The sequence below is a fragment of the Xenopus tropicalis genome, chromosome 5 (assembly GCF_000004195.4).
Source record: "Xenopus tropicalis strain Nigerian chromosome 5, UCB_Xtro_10.0, whole genome shotgun sequence".
Taxonomy (NCBI): domain Eukaryota; kingdom Metazoa; phylum Chordata; class Amphibia; order Anura; family Pipidae; genus Xenopus; species Xenopus tropicalis.
Genome location: NC_030681.2, coordinates 146,773,451 through 146,792,847, shown reverse-complemented (window position 1 = coordinate 146,792,847; position 19,397 = coordinate 146,773,451). Strand labels below are relative to the sequence as shown.

Genomic DNA, 19,397 nt, shown 5'->3' with positions numbered 1-19,397 from the left:
CGGTGCAGGGGCGAGGTAGCCGACCGGGTTGCCTAGGGCGCCCGGTCGGCTCGGCCCGCCCCTGATAACAGTACCCGGCCTGTAGCTGTGTGTCTGTGTATGGTCACGGGACTCACTTTTTAAAGATTTCTAAGTGCCTGTGAGGAGCGCCCCAGGAGCAACCTTCAAACCTTTACTCTCAGCATTCTCAGCAATGTGTTGGTGCTTTTTATTACATAAGACTCAGGTGCCTTTGCAAGGTGCACAGAACTCGGGCACGTTTGGGTTTCTCTCTATGCTTTCTTATCACTCCTTTATTATTACAAAAGACTGACCCATTAAATAGGTTATTGGGTCAGGAAAAACTTTGCCCATGTTAGTACTACGCATGGCCCTTTGGGATGTAAACCCTCAGACCCCACATGCGCAAATATTCTATTGCATTTTTTCTTGAATAAAAGTCTTTGAGAAGAAAAGTTTTGACGCAGTTATTTTTTCCTTGTCCACAGGGTTTTCTTTGCATTGTGACTACAAGATACTATTTTGGAGTTTGATCAACAGAAAAAAAGTTGAAAAGGAACAGAAAAAGATAATATAAATAGTCATGTAAATGCCAGGTGGCCTCTAGAGGGAACCTACATGTTGGCTGCACAGTGATATGCAATAAAGCCCCTTTTATCTCCAACATTACATTTATTTGTCTGTGTATATATAATATATATATATATGTACCAGGCTACCATCAATTTTCAAAGGCAACCCAACACCCTTCTGGTTTGAATTGGTGAGTTTTTGTCTGTTTGCCCTCTTCTGGAACAACATATGGAGATATAGGAAGGCTCAGCCTTGATGGACTTCATTATCTTTTCCCATTCGGAAGTGCTGTTTATAGCCAACTTTGCTGCAATCCCAAGTCCAATGTCACTGCTAAGGCAGCCATAGCTGTAGGGGCATCAGAAGCTGACACAGGTAATGTGGGAAGATTAGCTTTTATTATGGTAGGAAGCAGGATTCTAATGCAGAGAATGAGACAGTGACACCAAAAATGAAGGAAACCAATACTTTGGGGCACATTTACTAATCCACGAACGTCCGAAAGCGCCTGAATGCGTTTTTTTGCAATGTTTTCGTCGCCGTCGCGATTGTTTCATATTTTGCACAACTTTTTTGCCGTCGTTACAACGTTATCGTATATTTTCCGCGACTTTTTCGTCGCCGTCGCGAAAATTCAGATTGGTTTTTCCGCTGTTTCCAATTGCTCAGTACGAAAAAATCTTGACGGCGACGGAAAAATCGCACAAAGTACGATAAAGTCGCGACAACGGCAAAATAGTCACGAAAAATACGAAACAATCGCTACGGCGATGAAAAAAAATCGCAAAATTTTCGTTTCCAATCCGTTTTTTTCCCATTCAGGATTCGGATTTGAGGATTAGTAAATGTGCCCCTTTGCTTTTGAGTGAATTATTCACTCAAAAACATTAACAAGGTACTTGTAGTGTTATATATATATTTAAACCTTTTATCATGGATAAGTAGATAGATACATATAGTATAGGAGGGTCTGGACTACACTTTTGGCTAGAGGAACTGTTCAAGTCCAAAGGGATCAGTGTTCTCGGTTCATAAATCTACTGATGAATGATCATACAAAGCAGAACTGATAATGAATGGCCCCAGTGTGGGACCCTGGGGGAAGGGCGGGGATGTACCAGTGGGGAATTCGCGTTATTATATTGGGAAAGAGCAGGATTTTTCTATATAATGGGGGGATTTGAAGTGAAGGAAATTGAGATTCAGCACCTGATAAATGCATTTGGGCAAATAAAACATGAATGTTGGTTATACATAAAATTGAATTGTTTTGGGGGATCCCTAACCTGAGAAGGATAAACACTCTGAACTAGGGGTGCACTGAATCCATAAGTTTTGGTTTCAGCCAAATAACAAATGACTGGAAGGTATCCAAACCCTAATCTGTACACTAATATTTAAGAGAAATAAAGAAAACTCCAAATCAAGTTTAACTAACTTAACCCCTCAAAAACAATAAACCACACCCAAAAAGAACTAAATAAAAGGTACTGTTTATCCCCATATTCATTCTGCCAGCCTAACCTATAAAAACAACAATGAAGCCAGCAGAGGAGGGGCCCTCATACTAGAACATGTATACAATTTCCAAATAATAGACGTATCACTCTATAAGCATAATAACACCAGTATTATATCACTCTATGAGCATTCCATTAGCATAATATGGGGCTATTTATATATATTTATTCAACAATTAGATTGCACAAGTTGATTATTATCTGCATATGGACTGAATATTAATAATAAATATTTGCATTATACATCTCTCTAGCCTACACTTCCTTAATTGCTTGTTACCAGACATTGTACCCAACCCATTGTATCTATTTAGTATTTACATATGCCTCTGTTATTGGCCCATAGGATAGACCTCTCCCTACTACACTTTAATATAGTGTTAGCAAAGGCGGGGATCTTCCTTCTTGGCCACCTGTGTGGATGTGTTCCGAGAAGCCTGGGATCCACGTGGCCCAGTTCTGCCCTAAGGGAAGTCATCGGCCTTACAAAAGTCGGGGAGCAGGGACCCCGTGAACAAAGTTATCTAGAGCAGGTTAACTGTTTCATATCACTCTCTAGGAAAGTGAGTCAGTCAGTACTTGGCTAGAAAGAGCAAGTTCTTGGCTCCAACCAGGTTAGGATAGTTAAGGAGTAGTCTCCTAAAGGCTCTGCTGCCTTAGTGAAGGGGCCACAGTAGGGACAAGGGTATCAGGCTATTCTATCCCTGATCCACGTCTGCTGTAGGGCGGATAACCCTGAGGATATTCTATACTGCCCTTGCTATTCCCCTTGGTGGTGCATCTGTGCTCTGGCTTTATTATCCGTTGTACCTGCTGAATATTAACTGTACCTCTATCCAACTGTGAGTATTAACAACCCTGAAATCTGATCATTTGTCTTGAACAATTACTTGGTATTTGTATTTAAGAGTGGGCACCCTTACTGACAATATATATTACTGCATTATCTGTACGGCTTTGAGACAGCTTTGAGGTATTTCACAAAATTGTGTCACCCTGCGATAGACAATACTGAGAATTGCCTAAAACAAACGTAGAGACAGTAATCACTAAATGATCAGCATTGTCTATTTTAGTAGCTGTTACTAGTAGCTCCGTGTGTCTTCACCCTTAGCCATCCTTCCTCTATATATTTACCTGTTATGCCCGTAGGCAATAGTTGGTACAGTACATTTTTTCCACTGTTTATCTGTTCTAGAGCCGTACAGCAAGATGAGCAGCCCCCCTGGCCCGGGCTCCCTACTGTTAGCATTAATCATACTGGGAATGGGCAGAGATCTAATGGCTGAGACTGTAGAAGAGCCGTTCCCTCCCTCAGCCCCAAGGAACCAGGTACAGTCATTAGTTGCCTCAAGACAAATTCATCTTATTATTATTATTGTTATTGTTACTTTTTATTACTTATCTTTTTATTCTGTCCCTCTCCTATTCATATATATACTGTATATATTATATATAAAATATAGAAATGCCTCTTGGGGTTCCACCCATGAATTTCTATTAGAGATGTTTTGAGGAAAATATATATATATATATATTGCTATTATTGTTATTGTTTATATATTCCTTCTAGGAATACCATCTCTTTCTGTGTACTTTTATTTTCATAGGGTTCCTGGACAGTTGTTCCTGGAAATGCTGGGATTTATTTATTTTGCCTGGGATCAACTTAACCCAGTCTTAGTAACCCATAGCAGCCAATCAGACTGCACTATTTATTCACCCTGTTTTCAGTTTTAGCTCATCTCATACAGTGTGCCCTCAGTGTTAGAAATGCTGTGTAATGAATACAAATCCACTTTCTACTTGTAGATACCCAGCGCAGCATATAATGAGAGCAGCTCCTTTCCAGCAGGTATTTATGTGCCCTACGCAATATTACATATATAATAAGAAAATGGTGTCACTTTAATGTCAATGAGGTTGCACAAGGGAGTCCCGCTTTGGCCCCTTGGGGCCCTTTCTACAATATACATCTGTACAAATACGGCTCTTTACTGCATTACAGGAAACGATGATTTAAACTGCCCAGAGCAGCAATATCTTAATGAGTCTCTCAGCGGTGCCATAATTGTCCTTCCGTGCCATGTTACCGACGCCGGGCTGGCAGGAATAATAACCTTCACTTGCACTAATGGGCAGTGGACAAACCATACAAACTGTTACCTTACTGCTCTCTTTAATCAGTTCTTGGAAATTCAGGTAACAATTTTGTACTTTATGCCATGAATCTGGAAACTTGCCCTTTATTATTTATTTATTACTTTTCTCATACAATCAGCAGTAGCCTTCAAACCATATTTCTTTGCATTAAGCTCCCTGTTAGCAGTACCCTACATTATAGCTTGGTTAATCAGGCAGTGTTCATGGCCCAGAACTTTTCAGCCAGTGAATCCCAGGCCTGTCCCACACAGCACTGTAAAGGAGGCCACACACAGTAAGATTCACTCATTTGGCATGGTCACCAAACGTGCAAATCTTATGCCGACCTTTGGTGGGTAATATCGTGCTAATGCAATTGTTAGACCCTAGGCCTACAAAAAGTCGGAGTGAGGACTGCATCATTGAGCTGATATGGTCCTTGATTGGACAGTAAAATCAAAACTGATGATCTACATGTGGCCAATTTTTGGCAGATATCTATCAGGGGGACCCATCCCCATACATGGGCAGATAAACCGCTGAATTGGCAGCTTAAATCTGCCTATGTATTGCCAACTTAATGCTTCAGCCTGCCACCAAATAACTGGATCTCCTTCCATTGTCAGTATCTTCTTAACATTTCTCTTGGATAATTTGTAGACAAGGGCTGGAACTAGGGGTAGGCAGAAGAGGCACGTGCCTTGGGCACAACAGAAGGTGGAGCTGGGCATATTCATCTTCTGCCCTGCCTGACCTCATAGTTTGGCTTTGTGTAACTGAAGCTGCCTGGCAATGCAATATAAGATGTATTCCATACATAATGGTGATGAAGGAAGAGGCACGAGCCACTGCTTGTCACCAGTGTGTGCCAAATCCATCACACATGGCATCACCAGGCAGCTTCACTAACAGAAAGCCAAACTAGGGGTAGGCAAAAGAGATATGTGCCCAAGGCTGGTGCCTCTACTGCCTACCCCTAGCCCCGGCCCTTGTATACAAATTATCCTCATCCCCCCTTGCCTTGGGCACCACTTACACTGGGCCTGGCACTACTTGAGACCTCTCTGTCACATTCATGGGGAATGTAATAAAAGGTGCCATGCTTTTCCAGGGTCACACACAGCTACCAAGGAGATTGTTTGCTTTGATACAGGTGACTGGTACATACCTACCATACTACTGGGGACTAGAGCTGTAGAAAATAATGACTATTGCCTAGCTTGCAATACCTAGGTTATATATATATATATCTCAATAGGAGCCAATTATATTTTTCAAATCTTCATTACAGAACATCATAAATGACCCAGATCCTGACAAACTGTTGCCTTCGTTCCTGCAAACCCTAGCCGATATTACAGTAATTAACAAAGAAGCCATTATGAGCTCACCAACCTACATCAGTCTGACTGTGAACATATTGTCTATAGTTTCGGATATAAGTCGAACTGTGCTACCAGCGATGATGGATGTAAGTATTTTTCTTTAAAATACTATTTTCATTTTATCAGGAGCCAATTATCCTGCCTGCATGTTTTTTGGGGGAAGCCCATAAATAAAACTGGGTGTTCCTCACTGTTACATGCAGGAGAGAGACATTTGCTTGTACCTAGGAAACCAGATTTTTGCTTTGTTAATAAATAATTAAATACAAGACATCAAACCTTCTTAAACCCCTAGAGGAAGCTCTTCGTCTATAATCCAGGGCCTTGTTTAAAAGGAGATTCAGGAGGTTCTAGTTGTCCTTTGTGTGGTCATCAGTGCCCCTGATAATATGGATTAATACTCCCAATTGAAGTACTGTCAGTTAAACAAAGCCAACTTGCTACATTCCTGAATATATTGTATTGTGTATTATTTTTTGCAGAACTTTATCACTATAGTAAATACCATTGTGGACGAACCACAAGCTTGGACAACTATAAGGGACAGGAGCTCAGATCTTCTCTCATTGGTGGAAAGATTTGCAGGAAAACTTAGGATTGAGAGCAGCTTTGAAAGCAACAAATCAAATTCTAACATTCAGCTAAAAGGGCAAACGTTTAGCGCAAACACGAGCTACAATCAGACGTTCCAGCTGTCCGGTTTGAGCGGAGGAGTGTGGATAGGGGACGGGTCGCTGAGTGGGAACTGCACCGTCGTCAGCATCGCTTATTCTACCCTGAAGGATATTCTGCCTTCTGACCCTAACACGATAATCAGTGGCCTCGTTATCTCAACCAAAGTAGTTCAAGGAACCATCAACCAGGATCATTTTAATGTATCGATATCATTTAGTCAGAGCAACGATTCCCCGACCAACTCTCAGTGTGTCTTCTGGGATTTCAATATCAATAACTGGAACCAGGAAAACTGCTCTTCGACAGTAACTGATAGCTCACTATTCTGCAACTGTAATCACTTAACGTCCTTCTCTGTGCTTACTGGTGATATACAGTCAGGGGTGATGTACTCATCAAGAACTCTATTTTATATTGGGAAAGGGTTCTCTCTCGCCTGCATGGTTATCACTCTGGTTATTGAAGCCATTGTGTGGAAGTCAGTGACTAAGAGCAAGACCTCGTACCTACGCCACGTGTGCCTGGTGAACATTGCTCTGCTGTTCCTGGTGGAAGATATCGCCTATATCCTCCCCCTACCTACGTATTTCTTAATTTTCTTTTCCGCCTTGGCCCAGTTCTTTTGGATGCTAAATATGGGGCTCCTTCTCTTTTACCGTATTGTTTTTATTTTACATGACTGCAGGGGAAAGACTATGGTGGCCATAGCATTCTGTGTGGGGTACGGCTGCCCTGCTCTTATATCCATTGTCCCCCTCACTTCTCTTCTAGTAACGTCGGACTCTACCAGTGATAGATCCTGCTGGATTGGCTTTTACTCATTAAGGGACTTACTTGCATTTATTCTGCCTGCTTTCGCCATTGTATTTGTGAATCTCATCATTTTGTTGGTGGTGATATTCAAGTTACTAAGACCAAACGTCGGAGACAATCAAAGCAAAGACAAAAAAATTGTCACAATACAGATTTTTAAAAGTCTCGCTGTCCTTACACCACTTCTAGGCCTCACTTCGGGCCTGAATTTGGGCTTCGAAATTGGTTCTATGACTTGTAATGCCAATTATATCGTGTGGCATATGATGTTTTCTACTCTCATGGTTTCTCAGGTAAATATTATAAATAGTACATCTCTTCTTCATTGCTAATCTAGTTAGCTGCATTGAACTGAGACTTGAGCAATGTACAGTAGTGCTGCCATTCTGTTTTATAAACATTAGAACATGAATAAGGCAAGTGGCTTGTTGGGAATTACTGAGCCATTTGATGCCAGGAGTCATTTTGCCATTTGCTACTGAGGGTCACATTTGATAATGGGAACCACTGTGTCATTTAATGGGAATTACTGTGTAAATTGATGGTGGGTGCCCCTGTGTAGTGATGTGCGGGTCAGGAAAAACTTAACCCACAAAACCTTAACCTGCACCCAGCCCCAACCTGCAAAATGTTTCCATAGTAGGAACCCGCCCCAGCGCCTACTGACCATTCCCACTTCTTCTGTTCAAACCGCCGGCAACTGCATGCACTGGTGCTACCCCTGTCTGGAACTGCGTGCGTCGGCACTCCCATCCCGATCATGGAGGGGGGTGTGGTATGTGGTATAGGGCGGACCAAGAACTTGAGACTGTGGTGGGGGGCCCCAGTGGGCCTCTAACACCCCAGACTGACACTGCTTCTGGAGCAAAGGAGGGGGGCACTTCCTGCTCCCAACCCAAATCTGCAATTGTCATCCAAATTTGGTTCAACCCACCCATCACTACCAACGTGCCATTATTATTATCTGTTACTTATATAGCCCTGACATATTTATGCAGAATGTATCATTCACATCACTCCCTGCCCCAATGAAGCCTACAGTCTATATGTTTGTGGGGTGTGTGAGAAAACCGAAGAACTTGGAAGAAACCCACAGGCACAGGGGAATATACAGACCCCCATGCTGGAATCAAACTCAGGGCCCCTGCAAGGCAGTGTGCTTACCATTATCATATTGAATAGGGGTTTTCACATTTTGCTTATTGTTTTAGTTACAAAATATTTTTTGGTTTTTATTATGTCTTGCACTAAATAGGGCAAAATCTAAAAAGGATAGTTTTCCAAAACACATCAACAATCCACTGACGTAAAGTCCTGTCTTTGTGTGTCTGTGTTACACATTGGATGCTATTGGTCATTGAGCCCCTCAAACACTTATAGCCCTAATCGCTATATAGTTCACCCATAGACAGCAACTCTTGCTATTTTAAAATAATATATTTATTTGTATGTTTAAAACTCTTGGTACGCAATACATATCTGTAATGCGCTTATTGTATTCATGAAAATATCTCTGTGTTTCACTGTGCAGAGACTATTCATTCTGATTTCTGGGGTGCTGTTGGACCAAAAGGTAAGGAAATGACCATCAATGTAAATAATATATCCCAGAAACTATTGATAGGTCACTCTGGGATCTTGCCATTCCTATGAGCCTATTGTCCAGCCAGTCATGGCAACCTACTTTTTATTTTTTGTTTGTTTGCATTTCTCAGGGGCCCCTAAGGTTCTCAACTTTTCCGTACCAAATAATACAATTATTTGCCACCAGTTTTAAATCCATATCTGTTATAAACCTATTGTTTTGCACACACATTTGTCACAAGCTTTAGTCCATTTTTTCAGAGACCTGTGGCCCCCCATGAGTTCAGTGCTGCCGGTGTTCAGCTCAGCTATATTCAAGGGGTCAGGCACATAGGCACATCCCCATCCGGCACAAGTTAGGCAATGGCAGTGGCCCAGGTATTTTTTTTTTTTTATCTGGCACAGGGTACAGAGCACAGACACAGACTGCAAAGAGACATGTTAGCAAATGTGCCCCTCTGTGCCGGAGGGATGTTCTTATGACACAAGACCATATTATGTGCTTACTCTGTGTTTAATAGGTGAGGGCTGCTCTGAGGAACACTTTATCCTGCTCTAAACTGAAAGGTAAGTGGCATGGAACATCAGAATGATATTTATAACAGTATAGGTGCAGAAACAAGTCTCTCATGGGATCTGAATGAGAATTATCTTGTCAAAATACACCTACATTTTCTATAATGGGCTGGCAAATGTCTGCTCCAGGAATCCCCTTGAGCCCAGTATATATTGTTATATTATTAGAATGTCTCCATGACATCAGCCATTTTCAGTTGCCCACAGAGTTTCTCTGTCTTGCAGCCTGAGCTGCGCACAGAAGTAGCGTACAGAGCACCAAAGGCGCGGGCACGGGTTGGGTACGGGGCCTAAATTGGCAACATTTGCAGGTTAGGATCTGGGGCAGGTTAAGGTTTTCAGGCTGAGTTTTTCCTGACCTGCACATCACTACTTCTAGTCAGGCTGCTGATGTCTGAGTGTAGCTGCTACATATGGAGAAGTATTTGGCCAAACTGGTTAAAATGGGATCACTAATGCCTGAATAACTCCTTTCTGCCCTTTCTGCATGCTTTGTTACCACCTTTCCAGGCAAAGTGTTACATATCAGGTTCCACCCACTCACTAATACTGCCCGGAGCTGCCTCCCTGCCAGGTTTATAGTATGAGCCGCTGCCCTATAGCTCTGTGTTTCTTTCTTCCAGACATCTTCTGTAGCTTCCCCTGCATATTCACATCCAAAGTCAGAGAAATTCAGTAGCCGTTTGGTTCCTTCCAAAGGTGAGAACAGTTATATGTATCAGTTATATGTACTGTATATGTATCAGTTATAGGTATATGTGTCTGTAACCAATACAGTGTCTGTAACCAATACAGTATAGGTATATGTGTCTGTAACCATTACAGCAGAAATGTTAGAATATATTAAATACCACAGCTTTCTGTAAGGTGCTGTCATTTCACTGTCAATAGACCTTGATTGATCAAATGTAATGTAACTGAAGCAGAGTTGAACCAAATCTTTCTCATTCCATTGAAGACCTGAGGACACAGATATTATGGGGGCGGTGTGCATAAACCCATGTATCTCCTTTTATATGACACAGAATTCTATCAGCTAAATAAATTCATAGGCTGCTGATAATAGGGTTAATATATAAATGAACTGGGACGTAATCTGGGCAGGAAAAAGATGTAGCCCAAAATATCTCATTAATACTGGGTGGGGCTCAGCACCTATGACTCAAGCAAAAATGTTTGTTCAATGTTCGCTATAATTGAAGGGTTAATACTATGACTTGTCCTTTCAGGAGAGCCTGCATGGAAATGTTATCTCCCCTACATGTTGCTTGCAGCCCTGTAACAGAAGGCAGTAACATATGGCTGGAGGATTCTCAGACTGGAACAGTGCCTCTATGTGTATAATACAGTGAATGAAAGCAATACTGTCATGGGAAATATGTTTGTTACAAACCCCATCAGTTAATAGAGCTTCTCCAGCAGAATCCTGCATTGTAATCTGTTTTTCCCATGGGGCTAGCCATATTCTTCATTTCCCAGGGTGCCACAGCCATGTGACCTGTGCTCTGATAAACGTCACTCTCACTTTACTGCTGCGCTGCAAGTTGGAATGATATCCCCCCCACCCCCCCAGCAGCCGATCAGCAGAACAATGGGAAGGGAGCAAGATAGCAGCTCCCAGTAGGTATCAGAATAGCACTCAATAGTAAGAAATCCAAGTCCGGCTTGGGACTCCTCCAGTTACATGGGAGTAGGAGAAACAATAGGTTAGCTGAAAGCAGTTCTAATGTGTAGCGCTGGCTGAAAGCTCAGACTCAGGCACAATGCACTGAGATGGCGCCTAAACACCAATATTACAGCTACAAACACATTTGTTGGTTCAAGAATAAAATGTTAAATGGCAGAGGGAATTATTTACTATGTAAACAGTGTCATTTACAATAGAAATTATACAATAAAAATCATGACAGAATCTCTTTAAGGTGTTTATATGTATGTATATGTATATGCCTTTAGGGGTGTTGCTGATCATGAATGACACAGGGGAAGCGGCTCTCCAGTGTTGCACTGATTCCCTGTCTGTACAGATAGACTGTTGTCTTTGTTATTAAATTGGTGTCAGTGTGATAAATTCAGTATTTAACCCAGGTGGGCAGCTCTAACTGTAACAGGGAGTAGTGTGGGAGCAAAAGGCAGAACTCTGCCCATTCATTGGCTGATGGGGCCTAGCATGTATGTGTATATTGTGTGCACTGTGAATCCTATAACCCCAGGGGGCGGCCCTTAGTACTTAAAATGGCAGTTTCCTATTTACGATTACCCAATGGCCCATACTACTAAACAGGGCCGGAACTAGGGGTAGGCAGAAGAGGCAGCTGCCTAGGGCACAAGGTTTGGGGGGGGGGGGGCTGGCAGGAGCCTCTCCTGCCTACCCCTAGTCTGCAATAAGTTTTGCGTCGCGTCGCTGTATATCGCACATCACCGCACCCCCCCCCCGCGCTCTTACTGCGCGTCAAACAACATGGGGGCGGGGGAAGGCAGTGCGCGATGCAGGTGCTGGGGCGAGGTGGCCGACCGGGTTGCCTAGGGCCGCCCCTGCTACTAAAAAAGTATATTTATATGAAAATGGTTTATTTAGATGAAGCAGGGTTTTACATATGAGCTGTTTATGCAATATATTTATATAGAGACCTACATTGTCTGGGGGTACAGTGCCAGGAGAGGGACAGTATTTAGGAAAGTGCAGTAGTGAAGCTGACTTGGAAGTAGGCTGTGTGGCCTGGCTGATATAGAGAAGCTGATCCATAGGGAACTGTGGGTAACGGGGGGCTAACTTGTGCTGGTCCAGAGTCTAGGAGCAGGTGTGGGGTAAGGAACACTACATTTTCAGCCGTGAAAGGGACTTTTATATATTTTCCATGCCTTATAATACATGAGTGATACCCAGAGTTCCCTGTATAACTCAGCCTGCAGCCTTGTGCCTTTATATGGGCACAGAACCCCTCAGTGACTGCTAATATCCTTATCATTTACAGTAGGGGGTACATTATCCCTTATAATACATGAGTGATACTCAGAGTTCCCTGTATAACTCAGCCTGCAGCCTTGTGCCTTTATATGGGCACAGAACCCCTCAGTGACTGCTAATATCCTTATCATTTACAGTAGGGGGTACATTATCCCTTATAATACATGAGTGATACTCAGAGTTCCCTGTATAACTCAGCCTGCAGCCTTGTGCCTTTATATGGGCACAGAACCCCTCAGTGACTGCTAATATCCTTATCATTTACAGTAGGGGGTACATTATACCTTATAATACATGAGTGATACTCAGAGTTCCCTGTATAACTCAGCCTGCAGCCTTGTGCCTTTATATGGGCAGAGAACCCCTCAGTGACTGCTAATATCCTTATCATTTACAGTAGGGGGTACATTATCCCTTATAATACATGAGTGATACTCAGAGTTCCCTGTATAACTCAGCCTGCAGCCTTGTGCCTTTATATGGGCACAGAACCCCTCAGTGACTGCTAATATCCTTATCATTTACAGTAGGGGGTACATTATCCCTTATAATACATGAGTGATACTCAGAGTTCCCTGTATAACTCAGCCTGCAGCCTTGTGCCTTTATATGGGCACAGAACCCCTCAGTGACTGCTAATATCCTTATCATTTACAGTAGGGGGTACATTATCCCTTATAATACATGAGTGATACTCAGAGTTCCCTGTATAACTCAGCCTGCAGCCTTGTGCCTTTATATGGGCACAGAACCCCTAAGTGACGGCTAATATCCTTATCATTTACAGTAGGGGGTACATTATCCCTTATAAGAAACCTGTAAATACCATTTTCTCTTATTTTACTCTAGGGAGTATTCATTATGCTGCTTAATGCTCTGCCAAACCAAAGGGTAAGTAACCATAATAATATCTATTAAGCATTTGTTCATTAGGGCCCACAGGAAGTTGTTGGTATGTTTATTAGGCAGGCATTTTGGGAATTGTAGTTTGGGTAGGAGTTTTGGGAGGGGGGGTCCATATGGAGTTTTACATGGGAGTGTTTAGGAAGTTGAGTAGCCATCTTACCACAGACTGAGTGGGGAGAGTTATGAGTACAGATATTATGTTGTTACTGTTATAATATATTTGGTAACAAACAAAGCTGTGGCTGTTTCCACCAATGTGGATTTCCTGGAACATGGGTCGGGGTTGCATTAGGGACATGGGAATTGGGTTTAAATAAGTCAGGGATTCATTTTGTGCATTTGGCCTTTTTTCAGGTAATAGAATCTCTGAGAGCCCTCTGTGGTAACTGTCTCCCCTCCAAGCAAGAAAGCCAGACGGTAACATTATTGCGTTTATACACAAGCAAAATGATCTGTTATATTTCTAAATTCCACTAAATTGGGGAATAGTTTCCAGGTTATGGAGACGGTAATTAATAAGACAATCTATCAGGAAGAAGAAACTGACAGTGGGATGTGACCCAGATAGGCAACATGGCAGCTGATTAGGGATAATGAATCTGCCATATATATCACTATATCACTTTGTGCTGCTGTTGCACCAAACTCCTGGCCTTACAGCTCCACAAAGATTGTTGAAATGTCATATGTCACCAAATTGGGCAACAGAGCCAATCAGGCTGCAGGCCTATTAGTCAGATATAACCTGCCTGGGTGTGGCTAGCTTGACATGTAAGGCATTTCCACCTGCAAATTGTCTTCCCTTCTGTTTCCTCAAAGTGCGGCTTTATCAAAGTAAATATAATTAACTGGTGGAGGAGTTTGTCTGTATGTGAAGCCGTGCACTAAGGAAATTACCAGGGATAACCCCGGGAAGGGTGTGGAAGAATGTTATGACTGGTGTACTCCCTGTATAAGTGGGGTGAATGAAACCCAAATACTATTACAGCAAGGGCTTGTTTATATAATTGCCAGTCCTGTTAAATAGAAGGATGGAATTCATTAGTTCTTCACAGATTGTTTGTTACTATTGTGCTGGGCAGTAATGAGCACATTTTTTCAAAGTGAAATTCCGCATTTCGCCGTCGCCATGACAAAAATTCCGCCAAGACAAAAGTGTTGCAGAAAATTTTCGGATAGTTTGACAGATTTGCTCATCACTAGTGCTGGGAAGATATACATTTATATATATATACATTTAATTAAATCCATTTCTTATAAATCCTATGTTTGAATTCAGCATTCTGACGGTAGGAGCTCAAAGAGAAAACGAACAACAGGTAGTTCTTCTAAAATCCTTGACTAATGGCATTGCTGCAAAGGTCCAGGCATAAATAAAACCAAACTTCTTTGCATTCTGTTTTCACTTCTTTATACTGAACTACAAAAAAAACAGCTGTAGAACCAACTCTAAATTATCTAATTAACAGGGGTCTCTATTATTTGTTGCCCCTGGCCCCTCCATCAGTTAATATAGCGTTCTGTGTGTAAATGTATAATAGGTGTGGGTCAAACACAACTGTTCATTTCTTTTGGTAGCAGAAAATCAGACTGACAGACATGAATAGTGAGTGGATACTGGCTTTAATTTTCTTTACAAACATAAGTAATAAAATAAATAAATTACATGAGGAATATGATTAAACACCTACACGTGTACCCTAAAGAGTATGCGTCTATGCAATGCTTATGTCTGTTATGTGAACTCAACGCGGTATCAACAAAGCAAGACTTTATCCTCAGAACCAAGGACCCAGGAGTCCGACCAGTTCTTTCTAACTCTTTTAATAACTTAGGACTTTGTTTTAACATAAAAAACCCCATATAGACATATCAACAGGTGTTCAGGTGGTAGCGCATAAAAACCAGGCTGATGAACTTCATTCAGTTTGAATTAGAACCAGCAAATATCTATTTTGTCCATTACTCCAGCCTGCAAGGATCTAGGAATATCCCTCGTTGTATCCAGGTGGCTCCGTCATAAGCTGCGAGGAAACATTTAAAACAATAAAGGTGCTTCAATTGCTCCACCTGAGTGTTCAGAAGGACATCCATACAGCTTAGGGGCGGTGTATGTGCAGGGACTATAGGAATCTTCTCTATCTACTGCTCAGTATACTGCACTCTAAGAGAATGTTCCTTCCCAGAAGGAGGCAGAATAAAACTGGTACGGAACATTATAACACTTACATTATAGGCTTTTTACACAATAATAATCGCTAATGAACATGTTATTCTAGTGTAATCAAATATGTATTTCCTGTTTGTGTAGGAGAGGCAAACAGGGTTTATTAACTGCTACGGTTACTAAATTGGGTTTGAATTGGGTGATCAAGGATTTAGCTGAATCCCAAAAATGTAATATATATTAGATAAGACTAAACATGGGGAGAGGGGTCAAGGTGGTTTTTAACGAATCGTCTATAAACTGTAGACAATAGCAACTTTTATTGTCTTTTTTGGAACAATCCTTTAGTGATTCTAAGAACAGGGTACCACATACCCCCCTCCCATATGGCTACTATCGATGGGTGCCTGAACAAAACACAGACCAAAGCTTGACTCCCATCTTCGTAGAGAATTGGAAAAAAGTCCACAGTGTTTTTGGTGAAAAAAAAAGGCACTGAGCCCAACAGCTGGGCAAGGCAGCAATACACAGTCATTGACACATGGCAATAAACAATAAAGTGCATACAGTATATTGTAAAAGTGTCCCATTATGGATTTGGGCATATATACGGACAGCGGCACTGTCTGATTTTCAGGTGAGCAAGGAGTAGGAATTTGATGGCGTTTCACTTGAAGAACTCCTCTGGGCCGAGGAAATGTTGTAAGCACCTGTAAGGGGAAAGAAACACATCGGATCAATGTATACATGGGTTGGAGGCTGATACAACTCTCTTTATAGCCCTAGTAGCCATTGGGTGAACTTCTCTACCATCTAAAGTGGAAGAAAGAGGATTGCCACAGGCTGACCACTTTTGGGGTACTTATATAATCCCAACACATCACAAGGCTTTGGGGTTGTGTCCTTTCTCAGGATCATAGGAAGAGCATGATATCTTGGTTTAGGGAGGCTACAACTAGAAGTCTTTCCACTAGAAGAAAACTTAGAAATGAATTAATGGAAGCCTTTATAAATGTTATTCTCTGCTATCAAGATGTTTTATTCTAGCTCAAGCCATTGCCTTGCTCTGCTTCATATCTGACCAGTAGTGATGAGCAAATGTTTTCACTAGGCGTGAATTTATGGTGAAATCTCGCATTTGGCCATTGGCAAATTTTGAAACCACTGAGAAAAATTTGTCACCGAAATTTCCACCACCAAAAACACACATTGACTTCAATGCTTTGGATAAAACCCCACTGACATGCATTCAGAGTGAGAAAAAAACTTGAGAAATGCCCGTTGACTTTAATGCATTTGGAGTGTGAAAAAACTGCCACAAAATATGGCCATTGACTTCAATGTGTTTCTCTGGGACAAATTAGCTGAGCAGCAAGTAGTCCAATATGGAATGAAACCAGTGCAAAAAGGCTTCTTAAGGATGGACCCACCATGGGAAAAAACTTTACAGGCTGCTTTTCATTCATTTATCTATGGAGCATAAGGGCAATGGCCCATGGGGAGATTAGTCGCCCATGGTTAATCTTGGCTATCGAGGGCAACTAACCTCCCCAAAATGCCTTCCCATCGGTAATTCACTTTATTGCTGGAAGGAAGGCATTTTGGGGAGATTGGATAGCCGAGATTAACCACTGGCGACTAATCTCCCTGTGGGCCATTGCCCTAAAGTGAGGGCTTCATTTGGCCTTAATTCAGCTGTGTTTAAATTCACCCTTATTATGTGAGAAATGCACATTACCCAAGAATATTCATGGAAAGCGTGGATAGCTCCTCCCTGATGCTTTAATACTTACCTTTTTTGGCAAAAATGTTGAAGACTCCTCTGGAGATTTGAATTTCTGATGAAGTAACATGGGAAGACTGTGAAAAAAAATAAAGATTTATAATTTATAGATAAATACGATGAGTATTACCGTTTAACAACAAGGCCCACGTGTGACCCAAAGAAAGTTGAGTAGGAAACACCAGATACACCAATAATCAATTTGATTCTGTTAGGGGGTAATTTGTTCTTGACTCCAGTAGTCAGAAAGGACAATTTCATGTCCATTTTTTTTTCTAATTTACCAAATGTTAATTTTACTCAAGACTTAATCAAGACTGGAACAAATTTCCTGCAGTAAATAAATGTAAATAATACAGAGTTTATAGAGAAGCAGCAGTTTGATATCAAGGGGTAGGTGACAAAGTACTTGCAAATGTGTATATACATAGAATATTGACAAATTCAGATGTTATATGAACAAGATGTTTTATGGTTGGGGCTGATCTAGCTTGAAATTCTAGAGGGCTTTGGTCATTTGATCGGTGCACTCATTTTTTGGTATACTCTAGAGCAGGGATCCCAACCAGTGGCTCCAGGGCAACATGTTGCTCCCCAACCCCTTGGATTTTGCTCCCAGTGCCCCCAAACCAAGGAGTTATTTTTGAATTCCTGACTTGGGGGCAAGTTTTGGTTGAATAAAAACAAGATTTCCTACCAAATAAAGCCCCTGTAAGCTGATAGGGTGCATAGAGGCCCCTAATAGCCAATCACAGCCCTTATTTGGCTCCTCCATGAACTTTTATGGTGCTTGTGTTGCTCCCCAAGTCTTTTTACATTTGACTGTGGCTCACAAGTAAGGTTGGAGACCCCTGTTCTAGACTCTAGAGCCTAAGATGAGGTGCACAACAACAAATATGGCTTCCTAGGACCAAGAGTATAAAGAAGAATACTGGTCTGTGGGTAGATAAAGAACACTGCCCTCAGTAAAATGTGAATGGTTGTGGGTTAAGAAATGTACAAAATGTTTTGGGTTTTATGAAGGAGCTGAGTACCTTTGTCTGCTGTGAACTCCACCTCGACAATGAGAATCTGCTGAGCAATGAATCCCGGACCTGGAATAGATGAAAGTATAAAAAAATTATGATTATTTGAAAGAATTCTTGAATGTTAAATTTTGATAATTTCAATTTGATTGGAACTTACTTTTTTGTCTAGCAAACACCCAAATAGCAGAATAAACAGCCCCTGAAATAAACAAAGTATTTTGTTAAGAAGGAGTCTTAGTCACATCAACAGAGTTCTTTTTCCTTCTATCGTGCTTATTATTACTGTTCTGAGAAAAGGGCTTATTTACAGACAACACAGTGGAAATCGGTTTAATTTGGTCAAAGTGGTCTTTGGGCATTTTTACTGCATTACTATTTGACTATTTTTCCTTATTTAATGCTGAAGTATTTAGCAAAAATTTGCATTTTGACATTTTTTTTTAATTTGTATATATTTTTTTCCCATGGGGGGGGGGGGGGGGCTGAAGAATTTGCATTTGGAACAATATGGGGCTCACCAACGATTTTTCATTTTATACTTGATTTGAATTCTTTTCGAAAAAGTTTCAGACCAAAAAACGCTGTGACTTTTCAGAGGAATAAACGGCTAAAAAGCCAAATTCTACAAATAAACTTGCCGAATTCATGTAGCAGTCAATGGCAGAGGTCCCTTTCTTGCTTTTGTCTCAAAACTTTAGAGATTTTGCTGGGTTTTGTCTGAAACATCACAACTTTTTCAAATTGTCGCAGCCACAATTCAATAAAGTCAGGATTTTCTCAGCGACAATTTGAAAAGAGTTTTTTTACGACTTTTATTGGAGTGACTTTTCCTTGAGACTTTTTTTTGGTAAATATCTGACATTTGGGAAAATGAATTTAGTTGGATTTTAAAATTAAAAAAAAATAGAAATTATGGAATTTTTCTATGTTCATCAAAAAAGTTGTTGAAATGCTGGTGAACTTGAATTTTGCCATTTTATATTGGATTATTTAATATTTACAATCAAATAGAATAGGTATTGATGTAGAGATGAACTTTTTTCATCTCTACATCAATACCTATTCTTTTCGATTCAGTTAACTTCTATACAATACAATTACTCTTTGAATTATTTACAACGTAGGTCCAGAGACAAGACAGTGACATTTTCATTATAAAGCCTACATTCTATATCAGCGGTTCTCAACCTGTGGGTCAGGACCCTATTGGGGGTCACAGGGATCGCCTAAGACCATCGGAAAACACATATTTCTGATGGTCTTAGGAATAATTTTAT

At 41.1% G+C, this 19,397-nt stretch overlaps 2 protein-coding genes across 4 annotated transcripts in view; one reads left to right on the top strand and one right to left on the bottom strand.

Moving 5' to 3' along the window:
• Window positions 1-3,218: 3,218 nt before the first annotated feature.
• Window positions 3,219-9,971, top strand: LOC116411002 (adhesion G protein-coupled receptor F5-like). The gene is made up of 8 exons (XM_031902763.1): window positions 3,219-3,425; window positions 3,906-3,948; window positions 4,102-4,295; window positions 5,527-5,706; window positions 6,103-7,401; window positions 8,640-8,681; window positions 9,214-9,259; window positions 9,892-9,971. Exons 1-8 carry the CDS (start codon window positions 3,306-3,308, stop codon window positions 9,945-9,947), a joined length of 1,980 nt encoding a protein of 659 aa, XP_031758623.1. The 5' UTR covers window positions 3,219-3,305; the 3' UTR covers window positions 9,948-9,971.
• A 4,775-nt stretch (window positions 9,972-14,746) lies between these two features.
• The window catches only part of adgrf1 (adhesion G protein-coupled receptor F1), a 182,356-nt gene continuing 177,705 nt past the window's right edge, over window positions 14,747-19,397 (bottom strand). For all 3 annotated transcript variants that reach the window (NM_001113826.1, XM_031901487.1, XM_031901486.1), the window contains 4 exon segments: window positions 14,747-16,019; window positions 17,103-17,169; window positions 18,127-18,186; window positions 18,278-18,319. In NM_001113826.1, coding sequence (NP_001107298.1) covers window positions 15,943-16,019; window positions 17,103-17,169; window positions 18,127-18,186; window positions 18,278-18,319 — 246 coding nt within the window. In that variant the 3' untranslated portion in view covers window positions 14,747-15,942.